The following is a 23,779-nucleotide window of genomic DNA, read 5'->3' on the forward strand; positions in this document are numbered from 1 at the left end:
ACTGCAGTCCTCAAACACATTTAAGAAATCATCATTCCCATTCCAGTTTGTATTAGTGTCGTAGTGGTTTATTTATGTTCAGTTGGGTTCAAATTCTGAGTAGAAGTGTTGGGTTTTGAAGTCCAAAAAAACAGAATGTTAACTTCAACTGTTACAGGATGATCCCACAGCCTGAAGAGAACAGAATATATATATATATATATATATATATATATAAAATTTTATTTTAAATATGTGAACAATATTTTAATGTTTAATTCTAATTCTATAGCCTTTTTATTTAAATATTTATATAAATACCAAATCTCTTGTTTTTTTCTAGATATTTCATTTTTCACTCGTTTGTCATTTTTCTTCTTTACCTTTTCTCTGCCTTGTTGTCTGTTGCTTCTGTCAACTGTGAAATTTCCCCATGGTGGAATACTAAAGTCTTATCTTACCTTATCTTATCTTTCCTTAATTCCTTATCTCTACATTTCACACCAACACTTTTTTCCTGTTTGACACTGTAAATAAATCTACATTTATCTTATCCTTATTGGGTCATATTTCTCTCTGACCCAGTTCAATCCTCTCCTTGACCAACTTTCGGTCCCGGTCCCATGTCTGGGTCCCTCAGACCTGTGTTTGGGTCCCGGTCCCATGTCTGGGTCCCTCAGACCTGTGTTTGGGTCCCGGTCCTATCTGGGTCCCTCAGACCTGTGTTTGTTCCCGGACCGGATGCTGGGCTCTGGTCCTCCTCCTTGTCCTGCTGTGTGTTTATAAAAGCTGCTCCGGGTGGACCGGTTCTTCCTGTCCAACCTGTGGGAGGGGCATACCTGAGGAGCGCACACCTGTTAGGCGCGTGTCTGTGCGTACCTGAGCGCGCGGCGGGCTGCGGGCGCGCGCCTTGCTGTGGGTGTGTGCGTGCGGGTTATTTGCGTCCATCACATCAGAGGATCCACAGGTTATTGTGTTTTGTCGTGAAGAGACGGGAACTTAAACAAGGTAAGACCATGAAAAATAAACACAAAAAGACGCAAAATGAACGCATTTACCCTGTGGTGCGTTCAAGTGTTTAGCATTATCTGCGGATTATTTGTATTTTTCTCTCGTTTCATTTGATAATTTTCGATTTTCTTAAATTTACTCTATGTTTGAGCTGTTTTTCTTTTAGCTATAATTCTAATAAACATCTTAATTAATCGTTAATCAATTTATTTACGCGTTTTTTTCCTTTCCTGTGCACATTTACTCTAATTTTACGCGTCAAATAGACCTGTTTGGGGTGATGTATGCTTGTGGAAGTAGAGCCGAATATTCCCAGCAGTGACTAGACCGGCAGCCATCATGTGTAGTGGAGTTTCAGGCCCAGTTAAACCGGCCCTGTTGGACTGGTCTAATTCGGCTGTTGGACTGGTGTAATTCAGCTGCTGCTTTGGAAATAGACGCTCTCATGTTCAGCCTCTCCACCCTCTCAGAGCTTTGTTTCACCACAAACAGCTGCAGCAGGAGCAGAGGCTCTGGTCTGTCAGGAGTTAACACTGCAGGTCAATATTTGGAGATGTCTGATGTGCAAACTGAAGGACTGTTCATGCTCTGGTTACATATCCACTGGTTATTTTTCACTTTTAGTGCATATTAGTGGAGGATTTCATTCAGTTCAGGTTTCAGTTCAAACTCTAGCCTCTAACCTTTGACATCCACTGTTGATTTGAGTTAAAGTCAGGATTAAAACAGAATACTTTTCAGACCAGTGCATTTTGAAGAAGAGATTATTTATTTATTTATTTATTTATATCCAACTAGGCAAGAATTTTTTTGCGCTTAATTCAAGTTTTTTTTTTTTTTTGTTTATTTCAAGATTTTTTGCTTAAGTCAAATTTTTTTTGCTTAATTCAAGATTTTTTTTATTTATTTTTTTCTCAATTCAAGATTTTTTTGCTTAATTCAATTTTTTTTTTCTTAATTCAAGATTTTTTTTTGCTTAATTCAAGATTTGTTTTGCTTAATTCAAGATTTTTTTCACTTAATTCAATATTTTTTTTTTTTCTTAATTCAAGAATTTTTTTTTGCTTAATTCAAGTTTTTTTTTGTTGCTAATTTCAAGATTTGTTTTGCTTTCAGATTTTTTTTGCTTAATTCAAGATTTGTTTTGCTTAATTCAAGTAAAATAATAACATAATAATATATAGACAGGCTGAATATTTATCATTAAATTTCATCTTTATTATTAATGTATTTGGTTTAGAAACAGCTGATGTGCAGTTCAGTGTGCACAGGAATGAATGAATAAACAACTGTTACAACAAAAGCAGCATTGTGTTCAACAGGAATCCACAAATGCACTGACACAGCTTTTTTAAATAATCACGTGTGCAACAGAATTGAGTAATGTGCATATTTTTCTTGATAACCAAGCAGTTAGACTCACACTGAAACTGCAGGGTTGCTCACATTAATTATATTATGACTTTTTACAGTTAATTTAATCAAATGATCTATGAGTCTGTATGTAAAATAATGTGACGGGCAACAAAACCATACATAAAACCTACAGATTATGTTCATACCTTTGTTAATAGGGTGATTAGAAGGTATTTTTTTGCCAGTGTTGTGAAATAATACCACTGATTTATGTGATAAAGTGGGAAATAAGTATAAAAACAGTATAAATATGAATAATAATAATAAATATTGGAAGAAACTAGCTCTAATTGATGGTATCTGTGGTATTTACCGTCAGTATCAGAGGAATTATCTGCTTTTATGAAGAGTAAAAGCGCAAAAAGGTAGAGACAATGCACTTAAAATAACCACATTTATTGGGTTTGATTACACTGAGTTCAGTTATTCCCGTTTTTTTTTTTTTTTATTGTTGGATTTATTCGTTTTGGTTTTTATTACTCTAATGTAGAGGTTCAGTCATAAAATCCATGATCAGGATGGTTGCATTAGTGCTTTTTGGTAATTTTTTTCTTGAAATTAAAAAACAAAACAAAAACAAGAATATATCAGTTGACTTGTAGCGACTGTTGACAGAGTTGCCTGATTAGCATGAAATTCTAGTGAAAATGTACATTATACAAGGTGGTGTTAATACTCAACACTATGTAAAGATCACATTTGAATGTTTTTTCTAATCTAATAATTATATTTTTTTGCAGCAGAGGGTGTTCTAACAGGATTTCAAAATGCCGAGCAACAAACACCATTCAAGCAGCAGCAAACAGTGAGTTAAACACGTCTATAATCTGTCATCACTGGAACAAAAGGGGGATTTGTACTGATAATAAAATTTGACTTGACAGTTTAAGTATTTTCTGTTTTGTTTCCGAAGTCTGTGAGTTGATTAAGTGAAATTGAAAGTGCTTTTTTTTTGCCGTTCTTATTGGATGCATTGGAAATAATAATTAGATCACTGTGACAAATGGGAAGGGGCTGTTCACATGACGCTGGGAATGACTGAGTCACAGATTTAATAAAGAAATAAGCAGCGTTTTCATCAGTGATGATAAAAACCCATATTTGTCAACAGTAGCTTGGTCCTGTGTCTGTGTTTGGGAAATGTTGTGTTTTAGTATAATTTTGTTTAAAGAAAGAAAGAAAAACCTCAAAGAAACACAAAGTAAATCTGCTCGTATGAAGTCAGTGGCAATGCCAGCAGTCTGCGATGGATGGATGGTCGGTTGGCCAATTAGTTACTTAGATGGTTGGTTGGTTGATTTAGTTGGCTGATTAGTTAATTAGATGGTTGGTTGGTTGGTTGGTTGGGCAGTTGGCCAATTAGTTACTTGGATGTTGGTTGGTTGGTTGGTTGGTTGGTTGGTTGGCCAATTAGTCACTTAGATGGTTGGTTGGCTGACAAGATAGATAGATAGTTGATTGGCTGATTTGTTAGTTAAATGGTTGGTAGGTTGGTTGGTTGGCTGATTAGATAGATAGATGGTTGGTTGGTTAGTTGGTTGATTCGTTAGTTAATTGATTGGTTGGTTGGTTCATTAGTTAATTGGTTGGTTGGTTGGTTGGTTGGCTGATTAGATAGATGTTTAGTTGGATGGATAATACCATAGACATTGTAAACTTTTGAATTTGGTTCAGGTACTTAATGCAGTCCATGTGTTGTGTTATAATATCGTTGGCTGCAGATTCAATTCTACTGTAACATCTGTGTCAAAAGAATAAATGAATCTAAATGTAAAATCTATCTTTCTTCTCCAAACTGCTGTAAAAATTCACCCAACAGAGGTTCTGTTAAATTCCTGCTCTCACAATCGCTTATCTTTACAGTGTAATTTTTCCATTTTGAACATTCATGCTGCGGGCCGGATTGGAACCTTCGACGCTCCGGTTTTGGCCCCAGGGCCGTGTGTTTGACACCCTTGTCTTAGTGTGTTTAATTTTGCGTCTGGTCTTGTGTTGCAGCCACAGCAGCCGACACAAGCACAGTGAAGTCATGTCCAACCCGGCCTTCTCCTACTACCCTGGAGACCAGATGCTCCACTACTATCGCTGGACGTCACCACCGGGGGTGATGAAGATCTTGTCCATCATCATCATCATCATGTGCGTGGCGGTGTTCGCCTGCGTGGCCTCCACGTTGGCCTGGGACTACGACATGAGCATCATGGGTCTGGGAGGCGGAGTCGGCGGTGGTTTGTTGCCGGGAGTGGGATACGGCGGCACCTACGGCGGCTCTTTTGGCGGCTCTTTCGGCGGCGGTTACGGCAGCAGCTCATATGGAGGCGGCGCTGGCGGTGGCGCGTACGGCTACGGAGGACAAACGTATATGGATCCCAAAAGTGGCAAAGGCTTCATCATCGCCATCGCCGCCATTACCTTCATAGCCGTGCTCATTATTTTTGTCATGGTTGTGTCGCGGCAAAGTTCCGCGCGATCGCATAAGTTCTACCTCGCGACCATTATCATCTGCGCCATCTTGGCATTCCTGATGATCATCGCCACCATCGTATACCTGGTGGCGGTGAATCCAACGGCTCAGTCCACGGGGTCCACGTACTACAGCCAGGTGGTTCAGCTGTGTGCCCAGTACCAGAACCAGAACCAGGCCCAGGGCATCTTCCTCAACCAGTACCTCTACCATTACTGCGTTGTGGAGCCTCAAGAGGTGAGATACTCTTCACGCTGCAGATTACACTATATGCAGATGATACCATATTATACTATTTTAACCTGTTTGATCATATTCTGAGTCTGAAAATAAGAGTTTTTTCCACACAAATCAGATGTTTTTTTATATTATGACAAGCTTTTAACCATCAAAACTTACAACCAAATCAAATAAATACCTTTTTCTTTGAATATCAGCGTTACCAAAAAGTAAACTTCTATCACTCAAGTTTGTTTATCCACTGAAGACTTAATCTAGTCATTTGTGTCTGTTTATTTACTATTTTCTGTGGGTAGGATAATTCAAAAGCTACTGCACTTATTAACATGGAATTTGTTGGTTAGATAAACCCATTAAAAGTCCTTTAAACTAGTATTATTCTACCATTACTGCATAGTGCAGCCTCAAGAGGCAGGATACTGTTAATTCTGCAGATTACACTATATGCAGATGATCCCATACAATACCATTTCAACCTGTTTGATCATATTCTGAGTCCAATCATCAGTAATAATAATTCTCCCACACAAATCAGATGTTTTTTAGATGATGACAAGCTTTTAACCATAAAACCATCCAACCAAATCAAATTACTTTTTCTTTTGAATATCAGAGTTACCAAAAAGTAAGCTTTTATCTCTCAAGTTGATGCGTCCACTAAAGATATTATATAGTCATCTGTGTCTGTTTATTTGCTATTTTTATGAGTAGGATAATCACCCCCCCAATTACCACCAAAATTTAATCATTTGTTGCTCGTGCTAGTATTGACATTTCCTTAAAATTTCATCAAAATCTGTCCATAACTTTTTGAGTTATCTTGCTAACAGACAGACAGACAAACAGACAAACCCTGATGAAAACATAACCTCCGTGGTGGAGATTAAAAAAAAAAAAAAAATAAAGAAAATAAAGGCTAAGCTTTAAAGTAAAACCTACAAATCTTACATCGTCAGACGAACAAAACTCCAACACAAACAACTGTTAAAAACTCTTTATTCATGTTGTTTTGTTTTCATTGTGTTTCATTTGTCATTATTGTTTTGTAGCCCAGATACATCAACTATCATATTTAAAATAATAAAAATCAGGATTTACCAAACAATTTTTATGTCAGTACTTAAAAAATATAGACTAACATCCTTTCCCAGAAGTCAGCTCTTCCAGAATCAAAACTACCACATCTAGAACCCGTCAGTGCGCTAGTATATGAATATGTTTCAGCTGTGGAGGTTCGTGCATGTTCTAAACCCAGTCTACTCGATTAAATCACATGTGATTCACCAACATCTACTCAGCTATGTGTGGATGTTGTGCAGCGTAATACATTCCCCCCAGTTTCGCAAAAACCTACTGATCTGTACCATGAAGATAATGTGATAAGCACGCACACTTTGACTGAGATTAGCTTGTTAAAAAAGTTGAAACAATGTCCAGGAAAGTTAGAACACAGTAATCCAGAACAAATGATTAGACAAGTTTTGATTTTTTAAAATTTGTGTTTTTATTTGAAACAAGTGTACACGTGATATAAAAATGGCTTTCTATTGTGTTTTTTTTTTGTCGCATTATAGTAAAAAAGAGTCAATAATGTTGTTGAATGTACATTAATGAGAGAAGTAAACAACGTAAGTGGACACCAAACCAATAAATACACAAAAAACACACAAAAAAATGCAGAGTTTTAAGGCTTAAAGATGTAAATAGTCGACAATACACATAAAGTTAATTATAACGGAATATATACATGTAACATATGTTCATGGAAACGCAAACAACACTTTTTAACTTTGAAAGTTGGAATATTGTCCAGGAAAGTTAGAACACTTATGAAAATATGTACCGTAAATCAGAACAAATAATTATACAAGTTTCCATTTTTTAAATTTGAGTTTTTATTGGGAACAAGTGTACGTGTGATTTAAAATCAGCTTCGTATCATGTTTTTTTTTTGCCACATTATAGTAAAAAGGAAAGAATAATGTCATTGAATGTACATTAATGTAAGAAGTAAACAACACAAGTAGACACCAAACCAATAAATACACAAAAACACACTAAAAAATGTAGAGTTTTAAGGGTTAAAGATCTAAATAGTTGACAATGCACATAAAGTGAATAATAACTAAATATATACATATAACATATGTTCATGGAAATGCGAACAACACTTTTAACTTTGAAAGTTGGAATATTGTCCAGGAAAGTTAGAACGCTTATGAAAATACACACAGTAAATCAGAACAAATGATTAGACAAGTTTCTATTTTTTTAAATTTGTGTTTTTGTTTGGAACAAGTGTACGTGGGATTAAAAATTAGTCTTCTATCATGTTTTTTTTGTCACATTATAGTAAAAAAGAGTCAATAATGTCATTGAATGTACATTAATGAGAGGAGTAAACAACACAAGTAGACATCAAACGAATAAATACACAAAAATGCAGAGTTTAAGGGGTAAAGATCTAAATAGTCGACAATACACATGAAGTGAATAATAACTAGATATAAACATGTAACATCTTTACCCATTTAAAATGGGGATAATAACCCTAACCCTAATCCTAACCCATGTACTGATAGGATTAATGGATCAACAGGTATTAAACAGTTTAGATCAGTAGATGGATTTGGTTAATGGTGGATGTTTTGGCCTTTAAGGGTTAAATTTTAGCACTTTAATACATCAGTATAATTACTTTTCTTTACATTTACACGTTTACGAAGTGATTTATCACTATGTATTGTAATATTATATATATTATACATTATCCTTTCCATTTTCTTGTTAAAATCATGTATTTTCTTATATTTAATTCGCTGATTATGTAAATGTTCATTAAAGCTCAGAGTAAATTCAAACAAAACATAGAAAACTAAACAAACATTGACTTTTTTAATCAAAATATAGATTAAAAACAAGTGTCTACAACAAATTCTATGGGTTTTACTGGTGAATCAATGTTGTAGAAGATGACACTGTTTCCATGGTAACTATGGAGCCTCTGAACATCCAAATTGGTCATATCTGATGACCATGAAAAGATGAAGAACTGTATTTTACACCAATTATTTCCATGTATTGATAGGATTAGTGGATCAACAGGTATTAAACAGTTTAGATCAGTAGATGGTTTTGGTTAGTGGTGGTTGTTTCGGGCTTTAAAGGTTAAATTTTAGCACTTTAATACGTCTGTATGATTACTTTCTTTACATTTACACCTTTACTAAGTGATTTATCACCATGTATTGTAATATTATATATATTATTCTTTCCTTTTTTCAGTTAAAATCATGCATTTTTTGTATATTTAATTCGCTGATCATGTAGATCACAGGTGTCAAACATGCGGCCCAGGGGCCAAATCTGGCCCACCAAAGGTTCCATTCCGGCCCTGCAGGATGAAAGTGCAAAAATGAACCTGAACAGTCCAGGCTGTCCAAATCCTTTTGGTTCAGGTTCCACATACAGACCAATGTGATCTACAGTCAAAATAACAACACAATAACCCATAAATAATGACAACGACAAATTTTCTTTGTGAAAAATTATGTGGAAAAAATTGAAGTGAAAAAAATAACATTATACTGTGAAAATATTTACATTTACAAAACTATTCTTTCACAATAAAACACAAATAAATACATAAATAAAAACAAAGATTTTAGTCGGTTTGAGCTACATACAGGACTTAAATGAGATGAATTAAATGTCACATGGTTCCATCTGTGTTTGTTGTGAATATACTCTCCTGGCGCTGACGTGGACTGTTCCGCTTCCTTCAGGCCATCGCCATCGTCCTGGGCTTCCTGGTGTTCGTGGGCCTCATCATCCTGCTGGTGTTCGCGGTCAAGACTCGCTCTCAGATCCGACGCTGGGGTCCCGATCGCATCCTCTGGGAGGAGGTGAAGGTGGTCAACGGCGGGCTGCACAACAGCATCGGGGAGTGGGTGAGTGCATGAGTGGGTCTGACTGTGCTTTTACGTCTGCCATCCATAGATCATCAACACAGCTGATTATACGTGCATGGAGTCGAGCAGTATTTGAGAATGTCATTTTTTTATACATGGAAATAGGTTCTTAAGTCTATATCATCATCTTTGTGATAGTTTATGCAAGGTTGACTTGTTCATTGTTAAATGATCTATTGCTTATTGTCTATGAAATGTAAAAAAAAAAAAATGGATAAAGTCAATCAGTGACGTCCTCCTAATGTCTACAACTGAAACATGCTCAGTTTACTGACAGAGGAGAAAAGACGAGAGAATGCTCACATATAAGAGCCTGGGATGAAAGGGTTTTGCTTTTTTTTCTTGAGGAAAATATTCCATTCATTGACCGGTGGGTGAAAGTAGTTGATGATTAATTTAATAGATAAAAACAAACTGATTAATCATTTCAGTTCTAGTGCAAATCCAGACTTCTGTCACATTTCAGTTGCATTTTGGAGTCATGTGAACAGTTTGATGCAGGTTATTTTTATGCAATGTTATGTTGTTTTTTGGATTATTTGATTTAGGCTAGTGCTGTCAAACCATTAAAATTGCTAATCAGATTAATCACAGGGTTGCTGTGGATTAATTTTGATTAATGATGATTAAATCATTCATAATATTAATTACCTCCACCAAGGAGGTTATGTTTTCATCAGGGTTTGATTGTTTGTCTATGTGCAAGATAACTCAAAAAGTTATGGACGGATTTTCAGGAAATTTTCAGGAAGTGTTTATACTGGCACAAGGAACAAATGATTAAATTTGGGTGGTGAAGGGGGGGGGGGGGGGGGGGGGGGTTCTGATCTGCCTTAGCAGAGGTCTGCACTCTGAGTGCTTTTCTAGTTATGCAATGTTATGTTGTTTTTTGGATTATTTGGTTTAAACTAGTGCTGTCAAACGATTAAGTTTTTGAATCAGATTAATCACAGGGTTACTATGGATTAATTTCAATTAATCACAATAAAATCATTCATGATATTATTCATTTCCTCCACCAAGGAACAGTGGAGGTTATATTTTCATCAGGGTTTGTCTGTCTGTTTGTTTGTTTGTTTGTTTGTTTGTTTGTCTGTTTGTCTGTTTGTTTGTTTGTCTGTGTGCAAGATAAGTCAAAAAGCTTTGGACAGATTTCGATGAAATTTTCAGGAAATGTTGATACTGGCACAAGGAAAAAATGATTACATTTAGGTGGTGATTCTGGAAGGGGGGGCACTGATCTGCATTGGTGGAGTTCTGCGCTCTCCAAGTGCTTCTCTAGTTTTTAATCTATATTAATTGTTTTTCATTTTGTATGAGCAAAAGAAAGAAACGAATATATCTGCGCTTAACGGGTTTATTAAACACTTTCAGCAGTTTCAACTAAACAACTGTTCCGTCTTGGTTTTTTTGTCCTCATATTTCCATCCGGAGCCGGGGTGGGTAATTAAGTTTTCTACATGAGAAACTGTGACAGTTAAGGGCCGGATCAATGCACTTGCAGCTCTCCTTAATCTCTCTCTGTCTCTCTCTCTGTCTCTCTATTTATATATATATATATATATATATATATATGTATATATATATATATATATATATATGTATAATTTATTTATTTTACTATAATACAAAAACTGTAAATGCAACAATACAATAATAAAATGAAAATGTGGAGCACAGAATACAACTATTTAATGAATAGTCACAAAAAGACTTTTGAAAATGTGTAAAACCAGCTCCACAGTAACTTTACATGAAAAACTGTAAATGCATCCAGCCTTGTTTGTTTGCATATCTCAGTTCCTTTTCTTTTTCTTCACCTCTGACTTCAGTAAAGAAATACTTACAAGTCCATATCTTGTTAAAAACTCTGCATTTGGAATCAATCTTTCTTTTTTTGGCGTTAGCTGACATCTTCATGGGCTGAAACTGACCAGTAAACCAGTCAGTGCATAAGCCTCATGCAAGTACAGAAAGTATGTGTGAAAAAACGGTAAATTAGCAGATCCTTCAAAATAAAAGCAGTGGCGTTGTATTGCTTACATCTGTTATGATGATATATATTTGCATTGACTTTTAATTTGCCGATGACCTCATGTGGGCCAGTTGGGGTCAACTGTCAGGCGGCATGTGGCCCCTGGGCCTTACAATGCCCAGGTCTGGTCCAGAGGGTCACCATGTTGTTCAGTGTCTTCCATCTTCATGGGTCGGTTCTGCTGCCTGTCACTACCGGATCAACTGAACATTTGTTCATGTGCGTTAACGCTAATTCTACTGGGACAAACGGACCCAAATGTGTTGGCAGAGACGTTCAGAGTCATTCTGCAGATGGGTTCATGGAATTAACATTTTTAATCAGATTAATTATGATGATGGATTAATCTGCGTTAATGCATTAATTTTGACAGCACTAGTTTAAACACTTCAGACAAAAGCACAACTGTTTGTTTTTCATCGTTTGTGCATGAAAATGTTCAGAAATTCTATTGAAACCTGTGTTTGATCTGATCTGTATGTAAGTGAAATGTTTCTGTGGAAAATGCAATAAACAGACGTTAAAGATGTGAGTAATGGTTTTGGAGTATGTTAGGTAGTTTCTAATACCTGGACTTTCTGAAAAACCCTGTCATTTGGAGGAAGCAGGATCTGCAGCGGTGAAGCCCGGCTGTGTGATGCCAGTGTGTGATAGTTGAGACAAAGGGAACACAAGGGATAGTTTCATTGACAGTTTCTGGGTGTGGCCGCTCTGAGGTTCAGTGTGATGTAAGACGCTGTTTAGACACAGGTCATACCCAAAAACAACAACAATCCATTCATGCAAAACCTAAAATCATGACACAGTCGATGTTTCCACGAGCACCAAACGCCTCCTCAGTCTGCTGTTGTCGCTTTTTAATCATTAGTGTGAAAACAGGTGTAAATAAATGACTTCCATACCAGCACATTTGACTCCCAGGCTGAAAACTTTCCCGTCCGTGCATACCAGCCTGAAACGTCAGCGCTTGTTTTTGACTTGCTGTTAATGCAGTGATGGTATCGGTGGTATTCAGGCTTTCAGACCAAAGCAGACTAACCGGTCGGTCCTGGGGAGTGGAACGTACGTAGGACCGGAGTGTTTAGTGTATGGAAGGAGGATGCAGGTAAACTGGGGCAGAGAAAGGAGGAAATAACCCCAGTGAAACCTCAGGCATCCAGACCGCCGTGGGGTAAAACAGGAAGAAGACCAAACAGGGAAATCAGCACTGGAAAATAGTGTTTATTTCACCCTTTAACCCCTGATGTGTCTGTGGTGAGCCTTCTGAATGTGTGATTTAGTGGAAATATTCATAAAAATTTAACTGTTTTTTCAATAGGAACAATCTCAAATCGTGCTGATAGAATAGACCTTGGTCTTTCCATAGACATCTGAGCATGCTCAGCGCGTCCCTATGTGGAATGGGGGGTAAAACGTAGAACACTATTGACTCACTATACAAAAAAAAAAAAAAAAAGACGGTTTGGGTTTTTTTTTTTTTTTTTTAACACTGTTTTCCTGTCATTTTTTGTTTTTACTGTTGTTTTCAGTGTTGGCAGGATTTTCCTTTATTTTTCTGACTTATATTAAAAAAAAAAAAAGCCTAAAACTATTGGGTCCAAATTCAAATCCTTGTTGCTTATTTTATTTTATTCTATTTTTTTTAACTTAATTTTGGTAATTTTTTTGCATCAAAAAAACAACAAAATCAATAAATGTTATCAGAATATTTTGTAAATGTATGAAATTCAACAAAAATAATCAACATATGAATGAAAATTAGCAAAAAAAACACCAAGAGTGAAAACGAACAACATAATCACGCAAAAAATTGCAAAAAATCAGCAAATTTGAAACAAATGAAGAAATATGAACCAAAATCAACAAAATAAGGGGACAAGAAAAAAAAAAAAGAAATCAACAAAATCTACTTCAGTTAACAGTTACAGGTGTTCCAGCTCATGATAAACATTCTAGTGTTGTGGTGCTTTTTCTTTGTACTGTGTTTTTACTGCGTTTTGACGGTGGAACTGCTTTATGGTTTTAAACAGGTGCCAAAAGCAGCTGGACTGATTTAGAAAAAAAGAGCCAAAACAAAATCTACTGGGCCCAAATTCAAATACTTCTTACTTATTTTATTTATTTTTACTTTATTTAGCCAAATTTTTTTCCTATTTTTAAATGTTATTTATTATTTTAGTTGCTTATTTTGTTTATTTTCCTACATTGTTTTTTATTTTGTCAATTTTTTTCTTAAATTTTGTTCAGTTTGTGGCTTATTTTATTCATGTTATTTATTAGTTTGTTGGTTTATTATTCATTTTTGTTCATTTCATTGATCACTTTGGCTGTTTTTGTTCACTTTGTTGCTTATTTTACTCTTTTTTTTAACTTCATTTAGTCTTTTTTTTTTTTGCATGTTTTTTATGTTAATTATTATTTTATTTTCTTATTTTGTTTATTTTCCTAAATTTTGTTTTTATTTTATATTTTTTTCTTTAGTTTTGTTCAGTTTGTGGCTTATTTTGATCATGTTGGTTTATTATTAAGTTTTGTTAATTTTGTTGCTTATTTAATTCTCTTTTTTTTTGACCGTGTAACTGCTTTTTGGAGTTTAAGGTGTCGAGAAGCAGCTGGACTGATTTTTTTTTTTTTTTTTTTTTTAAGTATTTAACCATGGAGCCCCATACTACTGGAACTTTTGATTGCTGACCTCTGAAATTGTATTTAATCTTCTCTAAATTCAAAAAAAGCATAAGGTTGCTGAGCCATGAGGGTGGTTTTGGGGCGGATGTTGATTTCCATTCAAAGAGTATTTGTCTTCAAACTAATAATATTGAGAATGCAGTAATGTCCATTTCATCTTTTTTGCATAATTTACGTTTAGAAGAGTTTCCAAAAATGGCTAATCCAGCAGATGGTTTTAGGGCAGTTTCCAAACCTGGAGACAGGTGATAAAATATATCTGTCGGCCAGGTCGCATTTATCCGACCTTTACATGATTGAAATGCGACGAACGTCACAATTCTGCGTCCCAGGAGGAGGAGCGACAGGAAAAACATATTTCCTTCCATAAACACAGTGTGTGTCTGCGTGGTTATGTATTCTATCAGGACCTCTTTAGTTCATGTGGGTCGCTTCAGGACCTCTTTAGTGCATGTGGGTCACTTCAGGACCTCTTTAGTGCATGTGGGTCACTTCAGGACCTCTTTAGTGCATGTGGGTCACTTCAGGGTCACATTCAGTTCAGACTCAAAACTGATCGAAGTCGCATTTAATGTGGAAAATGAACAAACACACAAAAAACTCAGATTTCACCCAAAAATCCAAATCGTGCGTCTTTTCTCCTTTGCTTTTGAAACCATGTGAGATGTTTGAATGTATTGTTTTTATTCTGTTGTTTTATTTGTGATTGTTCTTATTTTTTAATTGTACAGCTTTTTATGTTTTTTTAATCTATTCTTGTATTTTATTCTTTTATTTAGTTTTTATTTATTCTTCTGTATAGCACTTTAAATACAGCTGGATTGGAATTCAGTTCAGTTCAGACTCAAAACTGATAAAAGTCGCATTTAAGGTGGAATATGAACAAACACACACAAAAATTTGGATCTCACCCAAAAATCCGAATAGTGCATTAGAACCTGCTGTCTGAACGTAGCCTTAGAATGACTTTGAATGGATCTAAAGAGGAACTATTCAAGGTTTTACTGTTTTGGTTTTTCTTGGCTGTTTTTATAGCATTTTTTTCTCTATGGAGCGCCCCCTACAGTTTGGAAGTACATATTCACAGTGGTAAAACCCACCCATCCCCCTCCCCCTCCCCCTCCCCCCTGTGACCATGTGCATTATCTTATTGATGCATTTGTTCAGTTTTGAGCTGCTCTGGGATCTGCACCCAAGGGTCTGCGTGACCTGGGAAACACAACACAACAACAACCACAGCCGTACAAACACAGCAAACATTTATCTAATAACATGAAATCATCTCTTTCATAAATGGTTAATTTATCATAAATGTAAATATCGTACATTAAAAAGTAAAAAAAATACTCGTTTACATAATTGTCTTTGAAGTGAAACCTTGTCCTCAGAACAGGTCAGACTCTGAAATGTCACACCCTCAGGTCATGGTTTTCATAACACTGCACTTATGCAACATCCTTCATTCATTCATTCATTCATTCATTCACTCAGACTTTATCTAAATCAGAGGTCATCGTATATATTGAATCTGAATCTTTATTGTCATTATACACCGTGTTCAATGAGACAGAGTGTAATCCCACAGTGCAACAAAAGCAGCAAAGTACCTAACTGCTGGGGGCAGCTGTGTCCTGGAGGGATGGAGAGTCAGCTTGTGACTGAAGGGTCGCCGGTTCAATTCCACGGACTGGCAGAAAAAAAAAAAAAAAAAAAATTGTTGGCTGATGTGCCCTTGAGCAAGGCACTCAACCCTCCGTTAGCTCCGTGGGCACCTGCCATGGCAAGCCCACTGCACCTGGTTTGTGGTGTGTTCCTGCATGTTCTAGAGATGGGTTAAAAGCAGAGGTTGAATTTCAGTGTGTGGTGAAAAATGTACTGTATACTGACAATAAAGGATCTGAGTCTGAATCTTTTTTTTTTTTACCTCGAATAGAATAGAATAGAATAGAATAGAATAGAATAGAATGGGCTTTATTGTCATTGTGTGTACTAGGGATGTAACAGTTACCGGTATAACGATAAACCTCGGTAAAATTGCAGACGGTTAGTATTACCATTTAAATTCTAATTATCATGATAACCGTGTTTGATTACCGCACTTTTAGGGAAAAAACACCTTTGTAAAGATTTGCTTTTATGTCAAATATTTGAGTAGAGTTTTAATTTATTACAATTTTAATTTTCTAGACCTAATATTTGGAACCAATATTCGCTTTTAAAGTCTTTGAAAAGGTTCATTAAGCATCTGTGTGTTATTTATACAATAAATTATATACATTTTTCAAATTGGATTTTATATATTTTTTGTGTTTTCTGGCCTTTTGTGTTGATATAGTAGGTTAAAGTGAAAAAATAATAGACAGATGATATAAATGAAGTTGTGCTGAAAAAAAAAACAGATTTCAAACATGGGTATAGTAAACATTTGTTTATATAGTATATAAAGGCAAAATCAAAAGGACTGAAAAACGGCCAAAATAGGCTCAGACCACTAAGGGTTAATATTTGAATGTTTCTGCAACAGAAGGGACATTGTGCCTATTATTTTATTAGTTTTGTTTGTTTTGGGTTTTTTTTTTTCAAAATCCAACTTGGTTAAATTATTTCAGTGTGTGTATTAGTACTTTTTGAACATTCTGAGCACAATTTCAACAATACTGCAATAATAATAATAACCATGATAATTTTGGTCACAATAACCGTGATATGAAATGCTCATATCGTTACATCCCTAGTGTGTACAGTGAAATTAGAGCTGTTACTCCAGTCAGTGCAACAATATTAACAAAACACTAATTAAATAATTGTCTATATTGGAAACATCATGATGCAACAGTTTTTTCAGTTGTATTTTTTAACATTTTTATGGAATGTCCTTTACGGTGGACTTTTTTTTTTTTTTTAAATTTATGTATTTATATATTTTTTTCTATAAAGCTCTAAAACTCTTGTCCACAGAAAACCCCAGCACACTCCAAATATTGAGCAGAAATAATCACCTCACTTTTACAAACCTCTGTTTTCTGTATCTGAGCCTGTGTAGGCCAAACAGTCGATCATCGTTTTGTTCTGGGGTTAAATGTGTGTGAATTTTGTCTCTGATTCAGGTGAAAAACGTGTCCGGTGAACCCGAGGTTCTGGTCAGTGACTATAACGACAGAGTTGGAGGATCCAGGGACTTTCTGGACAAACTGGAGTCCAACAAACCTCTGTATCTGCCGGGGTAAGTGAGTGGAGGGAGGGATGAATGGATGGATGGATGGACTTTTTTGCCATTTCTTATGCACGTTATTTTAAGAAGTGCTTAACTTTCAATATCTGGCCATTAATCATCATTACTATATGTGATAAATGATTAAAACGGTGTGTTATACAAAAAAAATAAATAAAGGACTTCTTGAAAAAATATATTTATCACGAAAAACAACTGTAAGTGTGCAGACCAAAATTGTATGAGGTTACAGTAATAAAACTATTTTCCATGTGCTCAAACCTTTTAGTTTGTCTAGGTCGTTCTGTGTCCATGTTACAGCCTCTTATTTGTAGTTATTTTGTGTTTTTAGCCTGTGTGATCAATCAACTATCAGTCAATTATACAAACTGGAAAAAACCCAGATAAAACAGTGGAAAAAAAAAAGGCAAAGAAACAGCAAAACTCAACACTAGTAAACACTCTAAAACAGTACTATTCTATACTGGCTATTCTATACAATTATTTACAAGAATTCACTATTAAATCACCACTACAAACTTGCTAAAACGCCGCTAAATGTAATACATATCTTCTCTATCTCTCTCACCGACTGCACTCTGCTGCTCTCTGCTCCGCCCACCTCCGCCCCTCCCCCTCAGCCAGTGGCGACCTCTACCCTAATGTGCTATAGACCAACAGAAAGAACCCGATCTCAACTAAAAGATGACGTTTGGATTTGGTCAAAAGTGTCGCAGATAGTCGTTGTAAAAGGGTTAACGAGGGCGAAATCCACTTGGAGATTAAAAAGAGTTGCAAATAAAAGAAATAAAAACTGAACAAACAACTTTCATACAAATTAATGAAAATACAACTACTACTTATATACTATGAAAATAAAATCACTGATCACCATGAGAATAAAGTCGCAAAATATCAAGATAAAACCCATAATTTTATGGGAATAAAGTTGAATACAAAAAGAGTCGTAATTTTACAAGAATGAAGTCGTTATATTATGAGAATGATGTCGTAATATTTCAAGAATAAAGCCATAATTTACGAGAATTAAGTCGTACCCACTCGTCACATAATGTAGAACTTGGAACATTTTGTGAGGTTTTACTTTTGTTTGGGGTTTACGCACAAAGGCCAAATACTGAGACTATTAGCCCCGCCCACCATCAACACATTAGCATTAATCGAAGGACTCTGAAGATAGTTCGCACACATTTGGGTTTGTTTCGTCATAAGAACCAAACGGATTTGGAGCAAATTACCAAACATATTTAAGGCTTACAGTTTCTAAATTATGACTTTTTATGGCAATATTGTGAATTAATTTTCAAAATATTACGACTTTAATCTCATGAAAGTATGACATTATTTTTATTAAATTATGATTTCTTTTTTTTTTTTTAACTGTGCCTTTATTCTCATAATATTATGGCGTTATTCTCGAAATATTCCGATTTTATTCTCATAAAAGTACTACATAATATAAAATATTAATATTATAAATATTAAATATTACGACTTCATTCTCATGGTGATAGGTGTTTTTATTTTTCTTACGTGGCCCTAATACGCCGTTGTCTTAAAGAGTAAAAGATCAAAATTAAAAAGGGTTAATTTAAAAACAATTTCAGTGCAAATTTAGAAGATGACATTGGTACAGGAATGCCCCCGTGTGGCTGAATTAACTCATTACAGTTCACCTGTTTTCAGTCACTTTTAACCAAAACTGTTAATTAATTCTCCAACATCATAGATTTTTGACTCTTTCCAGGAATAAATTATTTTAAAGACACACCTATTTGCACTGGCACATATGAATTTAATTATCATATAATATAATATTTTATCTTCTGGTTGTATTTTTAGATGCCGTTAATCCTATTATTGTGCATCTGTTTTATCAGGTTTAGTATATATTATCTTGTATATCTACATATTTTTACTCCTTTTATCATATCTTGTATTTTTACCTTTATCTTTGGACACTTTGTGTTGTTGTAAATGTGCTATAGAAATAATTTGACCTTACTGAACTGACTTTATTTTGGATGTTTTTAACTTAACTTCAGTCTGACTTATTGTTATTCTGTTTATTATCAGGTGACAGTTTATTGCACATGTTTTTTACATGACAAAGACTGACAGGTAGCGAACTAGAACTGCACAATATTTATAGTAAATGTACGATTTTATGTGTTAGAGAAGGTTTAGATTGAGCATCTGATTGTGCCTGCGCTGAGTGAAAAGAGGATTTTGGATACAGAAGTGTTTCTTGTAACACACATTCACACTAATGCTGCCACTAAAGTGTGTGTGTGTGTGTGTGTGTGTGTGTGTGGACGGTGTTTGCAGTGACTCGGACATCAGCAGCTCGGTGCCTCAGCCCAGAGACTACGACACTGGAGTGGAATCTGGAGACGAACTGGACGAGGACGACTTCAGCAGGTCAGAGCATGTCCACACCTACACAGGAGATACTGAGAGAAGAAGGCTGTCACTGCACCACTCTGTCTGTTTTAGCTCCACACATGGATGTAATAATGATAACAGGCTGAAAGGTATCTGGTCTGAATGAAGTCTTTTTCCTCATCCATATTAAATTTAGACATTTTTGGAAACACATATTGTGTTTTTTAGTTTTTAAAAGTATCCTGTCCACACAATAACACAAAACTAACTCCAAACATGTCCAAAGTTTCAACATTATTGATCGTTGTCCAACCTGTGGCCACTGTGGATGATACTGGACACAGCAGACGCAGATGCTTTAATCTGATCATTAATTAAAACCATCAGTCAAAGCAGGTTAAACATGGAACTAAATACAGCCACAGAACTTCAAAAACAACAAACAACAACGTTGTTGCACCTTATTTATCTACATTTCATTTACTTTTCATATTGATAATGTTTCTCTAATATATGTTATATATATGTTATACAAATTACTAATCCAAATGTGTTTAATAGTGTTTTAAATTGTATATTTGATGTGTGTGTGTGTATATGTACACACACACAAACAAACATCTACATTTATATACACATATATACCTACATATACAGTATATCTAACATCTATACATTGTCTTTCCTCGCTCTCTGTCCTCAGTATATTTCCTTCCATCGTGGATGAGCCGGAGCGTCTGAACTACAAGCGGGAGTTTGAGCGGGACCATCAGGAGTACAAGAGCCTGCAGTCAGAGCTGGACAACATCAACAGAGACCTGGAAGACCTGGAGCGAGAACTGGACCGGCACTCGGAGGGAAGCCCACAGTTCCTGGTGAGTCCACTGGAGTCACCTTTAGGGATTTATGTGCATGTACATAAATGTACTATGTGTACAGTACATATAGTACATTTATGTACTGTACATATCCTCCTGAGACCCAGCAATTCATTTTTGTCCTCTGGAGGGGACAAGAGTTTCACAGCTTTACTTAGAAAAAAAAATCCTATCCACTGCAAAGGACATTCCATAAAAAAATAAAATTAAAATAATCATTGTATCTGAAAAACTGTCGCATTATGCATTTTCCAGTGAAGACAATTATTTAATGTACAAAAAAGTCAAAATATTTACTTTCCTGGGTCTCAGTAGGATATAGTACATATATGTACTATATGCACAGTACATATATGTACAGTACATATATGTACATGTATACATATATGTACAGTACATATATGTACATATATGTACAGTACATAAATGTACATTTATGTACAATACGTGAACATGTTGAACCCTAAAAACTCGAGCTGTATCGGCCAGTCTCAGTCTCAGTATATATGATGTCCTTTCACCAGTGGTAGCGGACGATATAAGTAGAATTATTTATGTGATTTATAGAAAGAAAAATATATTATCAGTCCATTTCTATTTCTACTGCTGCTAGTACTACTACTACTTCTTTTCTTCTACTTCTACTACTATTACTACTGTATGTAACACAAAAATACACTTCTTTAATGTAAATTGCAGCTTTTATTCCATGACTTGTTCACATTAGGACTTAAAGCTGATTCAGTATCAAGTACTTGAGCTTCATTTACATATGAAATGTGTTAATTAATAAATACGAGTAATGGATTTCTACTCACTGAATGACAGTCTCCCCCAGTGTCAGAGGTTCTGTTGTAACAGTATAGTGATGTAGTCAGATGTCAGAAACACAGACGGTGCTTTTCTGCGTTTTCACTTTCCTTCTCATCTTTAGGATGCACTGGATGAGTACAACAGACTGAAGAACCTGAAGAAGGTGAGATGACATGAAGTCATGTTTGTGTTTGTCAGATGTGTAAAGCTACAGAAGGCTTTTATGTGATAACTACTATTTTCTCTCCAGTCTCCACACTACCAGATTAAGAAGAAACGGTGTAAATACCTCAAGTCTAAACTGTCTCACATCAAGAGGAAGATCAGTGAATACGACGGCCGACCCTGAACCTGGACCTCCAAACAGACCTCCACAGTTTCTGCCCCGCTGGCTTTAAACATATCACTATAATCTACAGGAAATGATGCTAAAAACCTGTTGCCTTTTATTCCATCTGTATCACTCCACATTACTGAAGGGGTGAAGGAAATGTGGATTTTTTTTTTTTTTTTTTTACTCAAGTCTGTGATCAATTCTTCAACCTCTGTGAGTTTCATGAAGAACTGTTTTAACGAACAATCAGAACGTATTATTCACAAACTACATGAAATGTATTTTTTCCATTTATTCCTAAACTTAGAAAGTGAAATGTAGAAGGTGTTTTTATTTTGTTGTAGTGACTTTTATGAAGCAGCTATTGTGCTCTTTTAAAAACTCTTTTAGAGAGTTTTAACCCCTAAATCAGGCGGTGTCAAACATGTGGTCTGGGGGCCAAATGTAGCCCACCAAAGGGTCCGGTCCAGCCCATGGGATGCATTTGTGAAATGCAAAAGTTACACTTCAGATATTAACAGTCATTTTAGTTCTGGTTCCATGTACAGACCAATTCAATCTCAAGTGGGTCAGATCAGTAAAATACTATCATAATAACCCACAGGTGTCAAACATGTGGCCCAGGGGCCAAAACTGGCCCTCCAAAAGGTCCAATCCAGCCCGTGGGATGAATTTGTAAAATGCAAAATTTACACTGAAGATATTAACAATCAACGGTGTTAAAATCATTTTAGGTCAATTCAGTCTAAAGTGGGTCAGAACCAGTAAAATACTATCATAAATAACCTATAAATAATGAAAACTGCAAATGTTCCTCTTTGTTTTAGTGTAAAAAAAAAAAAAAGTAAAATTACACAAAAATAGTTACATTTACAGACTGGCCTTTTACAAAAATGTCTGAAATGTGGAATTTTACCAATATTCTGCCTGTTACTAAATGTTTTGTGTATTTGTAGATCCACTGTGATCTGTAAGTTGTGATGTACATGTATAAAGGATAAATTAAGATGCAATATTGTTAACGTTGCACTTATTTTTTGTAAGAATTTTCAGGTTGTTCATATTTGTTCATGTTATGCTCAAGTACACTTAATAAATGTAAACAATTTCATTACAGAATTTTACTTTTTTCGCTCAAAAACATAGAGAAAACTTTAGAGTTGACATTATTTCTAAGTTCTTATCTTATTATTTATATTATTTGACTGGTCCGGCCCAGGTTATATCATATTAGGCTGTGTGTGGCCCCTGAACTAAAATGAGTTTGACACCCCTGTAATAACCTAGAATAATGACAACTCCAAATTTTTGTCTTTGTAAATGTAAACATTTTCATGTAATTTTCCTGTATTTACACTAAAACAAACTATCATTTCACAAAAAAAACATGAATAACCTGAACAAATACAAACAGCCTGAAATGTCTTGAGAAAAGTAAGTGTAATTTTACCAATATTCTGCCTGTTACTAAATGTTGTGTGTATTTGTAGATCCACTGTGATCTGTAGGTTGTAATTTACATGTGTAAATGATAAACTGAGACAGAATATTGTTAAAATTTACTTCATTTTCTTAAGAATTGTCCTTTTTTTTTCATGCTATTCACATTACTTTAAAGGATAGTTGGTAAAGGTAAACATTTTCATTGCATAATTTTACTGTTTTTGCTCTAAAACATCGAGGAAAGTTTGGAATTGACATTATTTATATGTTATTTTGTTATTTTTTTTCACTGGTCCAGCCCACTTCAGACCAAATTTAGCAGAATGTGGCCCCTGAGCTGAAATGAGTTTGACACCCATGGCCAAAATTAAGCAGTTTCACGAATTTGTCTAGCTTCTCACGTCACTGGCATCTCATGGAAATACTCTGAAGCTGTCCTGTTTTTTTATTTTATTACCTGTAATTAATGGAGATGTCTTTTAGTGATTGTAAGTACTCACAGATTTGTTCCACACTGGATATTAAAAGGAAATTGGTGCAGTTTATGTGCATTACTGGTGTGCCATGAATATTAATTGATTCTATTTATGCATTACTGAGAAACACATGAACGATCCATCACATTGTTTGCATCCATTTTATCATCCATGTTCAGAATTATTATATGCAATGTACAGTAGCCTATATTTTTGTGTGCAATATATCCACAATAATGAATCCGTTTGTATTGAGAAAGCTGGGGTGTAAGATTTAAATAAAATGTTTTAATTCCTGTGGTTGTCGTGTAAAAATTTTTAGAAAAAGTATCCTAATTAATGGATATAGAATTGATCGCGTCTTTTTTTTTTTTTTTTTTTTTTTTTTTTTTGGAGCAGCAGCAGGATCCTGTCAAC

The 23,779-nt window shown here is 35.2% G+C and overlaps 1 protein-coding gene across 2 annotated transcripts; it reads left to right on the plus strand.

Annotated features, from left to right (window-relative positions):
• The first annotated feature begins 870 nt into the window (after positions 1-870).
• Positions 871-21,982, plus strand: oclnb (occludin b). Of its 2 annotated transcripts, none has more exons than XM_030142514.1 (9): positions 871-987; positions 3,147-3,211; positions 4,405-5,107; positions 8,896-9,060; positions 16,909-17,024; positions 19,362-19,454; positions 20,122-20,293; positions 21,231-21,272; positions 21,360-21,982. In XM_030142514.1, the coding sequence occupies exons 2-9, from the start codon at positions 3,174-3,176 to the stop codon at positions 21,456-21,458; spliced, it is 1,428 nt and encodes a 475-aa protein (XP_029998374.1). In that variant the 5' UTR covers positions 871-987; positions 3,147-3,173; the 3' UTR covers positions 21,459-21,982. The 2 variants fall into 2 exon arrangements, with proteins under 2 accessions (XP_029998374.1, XP_029998375.1); XM_030142515.1 differs by having other exon boundaries at positions 927-987; positions 3,150-3,211.
• The last annotated feature ends 1,797 nt before the right edge of the window (positions 21,983-23,779 follow it).

This window comes from Sphaeramia orbicularis, chromosome 9 (assembly GCF_902148855.1).
Source record: "Sphaeramia orbicularis chromosome 9, fSphaOr1.1, whole genome shotgun sequence".
NCBI classification, from domain to species: Eukaryota; Metazoa; Chordata; class Actinopteri; order Kurtiformes; family Apogonidae; genus Sphaeramia; species Sphaeramia orbicularis.